The 10,000-nt window shown below is 45.4% G+C and overlaps 1 protein-coding gene across 4 annotated transcripts in view; it reads right to left on the reverse strand.

Moving 5' to 3' along the window:
* Positions 1–10,000, reverse strand: part of brsk2b (BR serine/threonine kinase 2b) — a 141,518-nt gene that overhangs the window by 8,411 nt on the left and 123,107 nt on the right. For 3 of the 4 annotated variants that reach the window (XM_079497559.1, XM_079497558.1, XM_079497557.1), the window contains exons 14-18: positions 6,617–7,280; positions 5,410–5,458; positions 3,490–3,613; positions 2,499–2,679; positions 1,852–1,944 (exon numbers count right to left, since the gene is read on the reverse strand). In XM_079497559.1, coding sequence (XP_079353685.1) covers positions 1,852–1,944; positions 2,499–2,679; positions 3,490–3,613; positions 5,410–5,458; positions 6,617–7,280 — 1,111 coding nt within the window. The remainder of the gene's footprint in view (positions 1–1,851; positions 1,945–2,498; positions 2,680–3,489; positions 3,614–5,409; positions 5,459–6,616; positions 7,281–10,000) is intronic. The other variant, XM_079497560.1, reaches the window with a different exon arrangement.

Raw genomic sequence — 10,000 nt, forward strand, 5'->3', positions numbered from 1 at the left:
TGTCATTATGGCTACTCGGACTGCTACATGTCATTATGGCTACTCAGACTGCTACATTTATGGCTACTCAGACTGCTACATGTCATTATGGCTACTCGGTCTGCTACATGTCATTATGGCTACTCAGACTGCTACATGTCATTATGGCTACTCGGACTGCTACATGTCATTATGCTGATATCAAATACACTAGAGTCCTTCATGGCTGACACAACTGTAATACTACCAGTACCAATACATTTTGCTAACAACTTGATTCACCTAATATCGCACTGAGCTGCTTATTGTGTACTACCCTGCTCCACCACCAGAGGGGACCATTATCAAGTAAATAACCCACATATACAGTACAGGAACAAAACTCTGTTCACACTACGAGACAAAACTAACATGGACAAGAAAACACAACGGTCTGTTTTTTACTTCCATATTTTCTTATCATCCATCTATCCATAGGCAGCCCAAAAAATGTGCAGTTAAATCGGACGGGACTTCAAAGCGTTGCAGGGTGGGTGGGGAGGGGAGGGGGGGGGGGCGTGGGTATTTTCTGTGGAGAGAAGCTAGCGGAGGCGAGTTCATCATTGACACGGATTGAGCTGGCTGCCTATCCTTCACAAAGACTTATATTTTGCATGTACTATAATATAGTGCATGCAAAATAGATACAATATAGTCTACTATATAGTAACTACAGTATATAGTATAGACAACATATTTCTAAAAACCTTCAAACCTTTCCCCCCTCGTTCAATATTATTGAACAGTACCTGAGCAAGTCAACCTTTGAACAGTACGTGTGACCCGTTCCACTTTGACCCCCTTGCCACCAGTTCAGTTCTTTTTGGTTCTTAGTCCATGAGCCAGAGCTCCAAAAAACTAGAGCTATATTAAATTGTTGATCAAGACAAGTAAATGAATACATGATAACCCTTCCACAGTAGTAGCTTTTTCATATTTTCGATTATTCTGCATATTTTCCTACATAATGCCTCATTTGCATATTTAAAAATGTGACATTTGTAATACAATAAATCATTGTCTTCGTGTAAGTGCTCAATTGGGGAAGTTTCATGGTGATAACAATCTAATGTATGGTTTTGCCCACTCAATTCATAATTAACGTTCCAATTTTGGAGCTCTGGCTCATGGACTAAGAACCAAAAAGAACTGAACCGGTTCCCAACCTCCCATTGGGAACCAACCGGTGGAAAAGAACTGAACCGGTTCCCATTGGGAACCAACCGGTGGAAAAGAACTGAACCGGTTCCCATTGGGAACCAACCGGTGGAAAAGAACTGAACCGGTTCCCATTGGGAACCAACCGGTGGAAAAGAACTGAACCGGTTCCCATTGGGAACCAACCGGTGGAAAAGAACTGAACCGGTTCCCATTGGGAACCAACCGGTGGAAAATAACTGAACCGGTTCCTATTGGGAACCAACCGGTGGAAAAGAACTGAACCGGTTCCTATTGGAAACCAACCGGTGGAAAAGGGGCCTTTGTGTCTCTGTCCCTGGGTGAGATTCATTACCTGTATTAATAACAGTTACATAATAACATGTCAATCTCACTCGTACTCTGAGTGAATGAATGCGTTTGCAAGCATGTGAGCGCTGTGTGTACATCCGTACATGTGCCTGTGCAGTGTGCACCATGTGCATGTGTTTAGGCGTGTGCGTGACATCGTGGAGATGCTGTGGGGCTTTAAGCGTGTGGTGAGCCGAGCCGAGCCGATCCGAGCCGAGTGGGGCCGAGTGCTGCGAGGATTCTGTGCCAGGATGCTGAGAGAGAGAGAGAGGGGGGGGGGGGCGGTGGTGGGGAGACCGGCTGCCAAGGAGGAATCTTACTTACCAGATATTTGTGGCTGAGCCCCTGGCTGGTCGTTGGAGCTGAGGAGCTGGGCTTGGATGGTCTCCACCACGCGCTTAAAACGCCGACTCGGACCTTTAAGGAGAGACAAGACGAGGAGAGACGGAAGACCCGGCGGTGTTAACACATTCAGACCTTATACGACGTGTGGAAACGCCATAGCTAATCCAACCGGCTGATTGCGACGACGTGTGTTGGTGTGTACACGTCCTAGCGCTTTCCCGTTGATATCAAACGGAAAGAATGTTTGCCAATCATGTTTTTGTTTGCTAATCATGTTGTAATTGTTGCCACCCCACAACACCAGATGGGGCTGATGGCTCTTTTGTCCACACTGAAATGAATGATTTCCTGTTATCTCATTGATACTTGAGAAAGACCAATACCGGTCAAAACATTGTATGTCCTGCCTGCTGTGATTGTGAATAAAAATACCTGGAGCATTACAAAGTGAGTAGCGAGCCCTTGCTTTTGTTCATTGGGACGAGATGTCTGCCTGAACTGTGTGTGCTTGGTATTAATTTGTGCGTGCGTGCGTGCGTGCGTGCGTGCGTGCGTGCGTGCGTGCGTGCGTGCGTGCGTGCGTGCGTGCGTGCGTGCGTGTGTGCGTGCGGGCGGGCGGGCGCTACCTGACAGCAGCGTAAAGGTGACAGAGTAGATGCCGTTCTCCTTGGTGGCGCCGTTGCTCTCCGTGTAGGTGATGTCCACCTGGAACTTAACGGGCTTCTGGAACACGGTGGGACCAGCTGTGGACTTGTATTCCGCCCGGAAACTGGTCTGAGAGATCACACTGTGGCTCAGACTGGGGATCTGATGGGAGGAGTGGAGAGGGAGAGGGAGAGGGAGAGGGAGAGGGAGAGAGAGGGTTGAGGACAGAGCAGTGGTGGAAAGTAACTAAGTACTTTTACTAAAGTACTGTACTTAACGGGATTTCAGCCCCTGCCCCTCTAACGCTCTCTGCACGTCCCTGACTGGGAGGACGTTACTACTATACTCCTGTTACTACTATACGTTACTACTATACGTTACTACTATACTCCTGACCTTACTACTATACTCCTCTTCAACACCCCCTGCTGACAGTCTATCAGCCCTTACTCTCTGCGGTGGTGGGTGGACAGGATTTGACCCCTGTGACACCCGAGCAGCAAGCATATCACTGTTCCATAAGTTATATGTCTTGTGTTTGCTGCCAACATCACCTCAGGTGATGGTATATCAATATATGATAGTATTATGTCTTGTGTTTGATGCCAACATCACCTCAGGTGATGGTATATCGATATATGATAGGTGTAATGATGACCTGACGAAGGCCACAGAGGCCAAAACGTTGTGTTTTTTTGCCGCCTTGGTAATTAACGTTTTTGGGGAGCTTACAAAAAACATGTGTGCATGACTTCTTCTTTCTTTTGCAGTTTGTTCTTTCTGTTCGAGCACCCGTTGAATTAGCTTGGGATGTGCGTGCAGTGCCGTGCACCTCCTGACCAATGAAGCTGAAGCGCACCATGGTCAAAAGAATGGTGATAATTGTAACACAACAGATGTGCAATGACACGCCAAGAGAATAGCTCTATGAACACACTGATGATTGACGAGAGGGTTTGCTGGAGGTCTTACAGAGAGAAAGGCGTGGACGATGTCTGCCTTTATAGAGCTGAGTGGCTTGTCTCTGATCACGATGAAGATCTGCTCCTCCTTCTCCAGGTTGATGAAGTTGCCGAACCAGGACTTCTTGGCCAGCCTGCGGGGAAGAGAGAGACTATCAGGGGCGTGCACACATAGACATCAAAGGGGGCTTCAGCCCCTGCCCTTTTACCCCTCTGTAAAACAACCGCCCTCTCCAGACCACCAATGCAGCATTTACTACATGGTGAAAGAAATGCAAAATGCCCTCCTCTCCGTTCCATGCCATGCCGGAAGGCAGCATTCAGGAGAATTGCTCTCCTGAACTTGGAACGCAGCATTTTGCGTTGAACAATTTATTTTTAAAAATCCATCTCCGCAGCTCCACTAGCTAAAGAGTGCTTGGTTGCGCCTCAAAAAATAGCTGCCCAGGAGTCACAGCAGGAATCCTTTTTAATATGTCTATTACTAAACATGAATTCTGACTGACATCATATTGCTAAGGAATTTTGCCAATTAAGATTGGAATATTATATTGAAGCGCTTGCAAAAAAACTTGAAATGAGCAAGTAGCGAGTCAAGGTTCGGAGAACTAAAGAATTATAAACCAAATTAATTTTGGACCATTCATGGTCAGCAGTCAGTGACTGTAGCTAGAAATTAGTTTAATTCATCTAAATTCCACTACATGAAAAAAACTCAATAAGCAAAGCAAAAAAAACGGTTTGGTGAAACACTTACTATACCATGTGTCAGTGTCATAATTATACCCAGATGGCAAGGGGGACAAGTGATCGTGATAGAGACAAACTATGACATAATTTCTCTAGCATCAAGAAAATCAATCCGTGAGACATCTTGAGGAATGTGACTACTAGGACGGAGTACTAATATTGTGTAACCATGTGTGCTGTAGGGCTTTAAGCAACTAGTCGACCTTGTTGGTACTAGTTGACTAGTTGATAAGAAGAAAAATAAACTTTTTTTCTCCATTTTTGTAGGAATCAAAAGATCAGCTAGATTATAGTTATAGTCACCAATGTACACAGTTTTTAAATGTACAACAATTATTAAAAAAAAAACAAACATAATAGGTAGGCCTAGTTAAACAACTAAACTAGGCAACTAGTCAACTAGTAAAAATGCAGAGACCCCTTGGGGTGTTGCACTAAAATAAAAAAATCACACCCGTGTGAACTGAGTGATGTAAGGTCTTATATAGACTGATCAGCTGTGGTCTGACGTAATGTCTAACGTAATGAAATCACACCCGTGTGAACTGGGTGACCATAGCAACCGTGCTAATTTTTTGAGCACAGACAGACAGACAAACAAAGCCAGTTGTAGGAGTGGTTTACACCACTCAAAAATAAAGTGAAAGTGTGTGTGTAGCACTCACTCTGGGGATGAGTCTGGGGTGAGGCTGGACATAAAGTGTGTGTGTGTGTGTGTGTGTGTGTGTGTGTGTGTGTGTGTGTGTGTGTGTGTGTGTGTGTGTGTAGCACTCACTCTGGGGATGAGTCTGGGGTGAGGCTGGACATAAAGTGTGTGTGTGTGTGTGTGTGTGTGTGTGTGTGTGTGTGTGTGTGTGTGTGTGTGTGTGTGTGTGTGTGTGTGTGTGTGTGTAGCACTCACTCTGGGGATGAGTCTGGGGTGAGGGTGGACATAAAGTGTGTGTGTGTGTGTGTGTGTGTGTGTGTGTGTGTGTGTGTGTGTGTGTGTGTGTGTGTGTGTGTGTGTGTGTGTGTGTGTGTAGCACTCACTCTGGGGATGAGTCTGGGGGTGAGGCTGGACATAAAGTGTGTGTGTGTGTGTGTGTGTGTGTGTGTGTGTGTGTGTGTGTGTGTGTGTGTGTGTGTGTGTGTGTGTGTGTGTGTGTGTGTGTGTGTGTGTGTGTGTGTGTGTAGCACTCACTCTGGGGATGAGTCTGGGGTGAGGCTGGACATGTCTTCTTGGGTGGGGACTGTGGAACCAACAGAGACAGGGAATCAGGGATCAGTGTTGTTTTTGTCGACTAAAACTAAGACGATATAGATACAATATACAAGCAGATACAAACAGATGTGCCACGCTGTGATCTTGTACATCTGCTACATTTTGAAAAGAATCTTGAAAGTGTGAGAACCACTGATTTAGAAGCCATTTGTAGAATCGGCCTCAGGTCAAAATTGGTCTTAATAAAGCCAAAAAAAGGACACATTTTCCACTCACTGTAATGGGATGCTATCTTCTACAAGACATGGCCCGGAGGCTGAGGGGGTCGACTGATAAGGCTGGGAGCCATGACTAAATGCAGCTATTAGCAGCAGCTCCTCTGGGCCCATGAGAAAAGTGGCCGTTTGTGCCTGGCTGGCTGCATCCTCTGCTGCCACAGTTTATCATATACAGGAATACAGATAACATCAAAACAAAACATTATCCTAGCTGTCGGGCACAAACCTTGTGTGTCCATATTTCAACTTTAGTTTTCCCCCCTTCATAAATGAGCACCCTACTTTGACTACTTGGTCGAGTGTTTCTGCTATTTTCATTTTTCACTATCGAATCATTTTACCAAGTGGACAGTGCCCGTCTGTGTAGATCATTTTGAAAGTGAAAGTGGTCAAGCCTGTCTGTGGATTTAATAATAACTGAACCAATGGAAGGTTTTAAAAAGAGCTTGTGACTAAATCATCACTGACTAAAGGGCTTTTCAAACAGGAAGCGAGGAACGCAGGCGTTGTTGCCTGGATCAACGACGCAACCGTAAAAAAAAAAGCTAAACAGAATCCAGGTCTGGTGAGTCGCGGGCGTGTGCACGTAACGAGCACGCACGCAACAAATTCACGGGACCGCGCTCACGTAAATACGCTTGCGTTGTCGCACCGTGACTTTTCCGTGCAAAAACGCAGGTCTCATTGAAAATGAACTATAGGCGCGTTATATCGCTTCACGTTTGAAAGGCCCTTTAACACTGGATCCACTGGAACACACACCCTCTCTTTACATTTCCTGAAAAGTAACGGATTTGGAGATACAAGGTTTCCATCCGACAGAGAGGTACGATATGACCCAGTAACCAAACCGACCAAACAGCCGCTGCCTCTCGGTACGGTACCTCTCGCCGCCAGCAGTACGGTACCTTGCATTTTCCTGCGGTGGAAGCGGGGCGAGCCCAGGAAGCTGTTCTTGATGGAGTTGAGGCGCGTCCTCCAGGGCAGGCCGCCGATGGAGGGGCTGGGCGGAGGCGTGGGGCTCGGGGTGCCCGCCGGGCTGTCCTTGGGCGTGTGCACGGGGGTGCCTTTGGGGGTGGGGAGAGGGCTGCCCCGGGGGGAGGGGTGGGGAGTCACCTGCGATGCGATGGATACACATTTGCCATTGTGGTCAGGGTAGACGTGGTGCCGCCGGAGGGGGGACATGGGGGGCACCGGCGACAGGGGGATGGACAGCTTGGGGGGCACCGTGAGGGGCGGGTGGCGCCTCACCCGCGGGCTGTTGGGGATACAGGGGGCCAGGGGCTGGCAGGGAGTGGAGGGCTCTGACTTGGGGGCGGCGGGCCCTTCCGCCGAGCTGGGCAGCGGGTTGGAGCGGGTGGTCTGGAGGGGCTTCTCTGATACTTTGGGCTTGGCTGGGAGGGTCTGTGTGCGTGGGTGCATGAGGGGAGACCCCATCTTTGGCTGGTAGGAGTTAGGGGTGATGCGGGGCCCCACCCCGTTGAGGCGGGCCTCGGCAGAGTGGGTGGGGCTGCAGTTGGGGGACTGACAGAAGTCTGGGGACTGGGGCGGGATGAAAAACCGTCTGACGGGCTGAGATTGGGTATACATGCAACCGTTTAAGGATGCACAGTGCAGCGTGGGCCAATGAGAAAGCAACGGCCAGAGTCCAGGTGACAGAGTACAGTATAATTTAAAAAAAAACAGATAAATATAAGAAAATAAAAACCACCACAGCCCAGTCAAAAAAAATATATATTTCCATGAGCAACGCAGCAGGAACGTAAACACAGGATGTGGCAGGATGAGTTGAGGAGAAGGTGAAGCGAGTGACACAGCAGGCAGGCAGGGGTTGGTGAGAGTGCAAGAAAGAAAGAACAAAACAAACAAAAACAGAAACATGCCATTAGCACAGTTAGCCATGTCAGAGAGGACAGCTGTGGCAAACCATTCCTCAGCAAAGTGAACCAGCATCAAAGCTAACCAGGTTTAGCTTCACCCTTCACCTGGGAAAGCAGCTACGATGCATGCGCGATGCCATGGAATGAAGCAGCTATACAGTACGGTACTATCACACAGCTCTAGTACAATAATGATGTACTTTAATACACGTACAGTTGGGTGCCACCGATATTGTCCCTTATCATTTGACCCATTTAGGCCTGACCTCAATTTTTTTTTAAATCCTTCTAAATCCTCCAGTTTTCTGAAATAAATATTTTCACGATTTTTCAAAAATAGCAGACCTACAAGCTCGTAGCGCGCCACTCGGTGGCGCGCTATGAGCTTGTAGATCTGCTATTTTTCAATAGCTAAATTATAACAATGTTTAAAACACCAAAAGGGGTTCCCGCCCAAAATGGGTTAACTGTCCTTTTGCGCAGATCACGCAAACCTCAGCAAAAAGAAAAGGACAATATCGATGGCCTCCAACTGTACAGTCAAGTATAACTTATTGTAGTACACTGTGGTATAGTACAGTATATTATAGTAGAGGGACGTGTAGTATACTATTGTAGTCAACACATTATGGCAGCATTGCATGGTGATATAGTATAATGTAATATAGTACAGCCCACTAGTATATATATATAACATTATGTTAAAGGGATAGTTCAGATTTAACTTAAGTTGTATGAAATACTTGTTATTAATATAGTGGTTGCAACTGTATTCATTGATTGTTCCGTGGTGGGAGTTCTGCTCTGGTTTTGGTGAATATTAAGTAGTTCCGGTCATTTTGTGGGGGGTACAGGGGGCCACGCAGTAAAAGTAAATTAATTCACAAAACTAGCATAATTTGTATTGTTGACCTATTTCTAAAATATGAGTGCAACTTTCGTTCAACTTTGACCCCTCTATCACATGGAACTATTTTTTGGGTCGTAGTGATATGGACACAAAAAACATAGTTCCGTGTGATAGAGGGGTAAAAAAATGAACGAAAGTTGCACTAATATTTTAGAAACAGGTCAACAATACAAATGACGTTAGTGTTGTGGATTAATTTACTTTTAATGCGTGCCCCCCCCACAAAATGACCGGAACTACTACTTAATATTTCACCAAAACCAGAGCAGAACTCCCACCACGGGACTCGGGCAATACAGTTGCAACCACTATATTAAGTATTTGGCTTAAGTTAAAAAAAATCTGAACTATCCCATTAAGTGATTACGTAAATTCTTCAAATAAGACGTAACTGTGCGTGCCTGGGTTCCTGTTTTGTATGCCACAGAAATATTATAGTGAATAGCAGGATACATGAATAACATGATGCTAAACCGCTGTTTACTGATCTAAACTGTTTACTGATCTAAACTAAAGCAAACCGCAAGATCCCCACATGAATTTATATCTATCACATTATTTTACAGTACAGTATGTTATCAAACTTGAACAGACTGCAATAAACAAACATGAAACGTGTGTCCTTGCCTTGAGAGTTAATTTTAGAATTCCTTGGCGTTAATACAATATGAAATGTCACACAGAGAGCTAGGGGCTGGAAGATTTGGAGTTGCAAATGTAACCTTTCTATTTTGGCTTAGCAGCATTGAGGCAGTGATTTCCATTAAGAATGCGCTCTCAAGGCCTTGAATTCTTGAATCCCTAGTTGCAAGCATCAATGGGGGATGTGTTAAAGCTGCTATAAGCAATAATATGTCAACATTTTAATGACCTTTTTTTTTCTTTTTTCTTTTGGTATTCAGACAGCCAGCAAGGCTGGTAGAACGCTCCCCAAAAATGTAGTCTCTGTGACACATCTAGGGGCCGCAATCTGCATTCAAAGATGTTCCTAGAAGCTTTGTCTTTGGCCGAAAAAAGCTTCTAGGAAAATCTTTGAATGCAGATTGCGGCCCCTAGATGTGTCACAGACACTAAACATTTTTTGGGAACGTTCTACCCATTGCTGGCTGTCTGAATTTAAAAAGAAAGGTCATTAAAATGTTGACATATTATTGCTTATAGCAGCTTTAAGTGTGAATGCTGATCACTAATAGTCATCTCCAGTCTATAGTGTCTATCAACAGACAGAATCAAAGCCTTTCCAAAGTTTCCACAACATTGGCTGTCTGTGGCGAGTTTTTGTGACAATTAAATGATACGTATAACAACAATGATGATTTCTGACTTTTACTTGTAACGAGAGTATTTCCATATTGCAGTATTGATACTTTTACTCAAGTAAAACATTTGAGTACTTTATTTGTATGTAATGGGGCATCTTACTTTCTGGTGGGAAGATGTACTGCACCCACTCAGCTCTACCCCGAAATGTGTGAAATTACAAGTAAATACTGTAAGTGTCT

Source organism: Electrona antarctica (assembly GCF_951216825.1).
Source record: "Electrona antarctica genome assembly, chromosome: 3".
NCBI classification, from domain to species: Eukaryota; Metazoa; Chordata; class Actinopteri; order Myctophiformes; family Myctophidae; genus Electrona; species Electrona antarctica.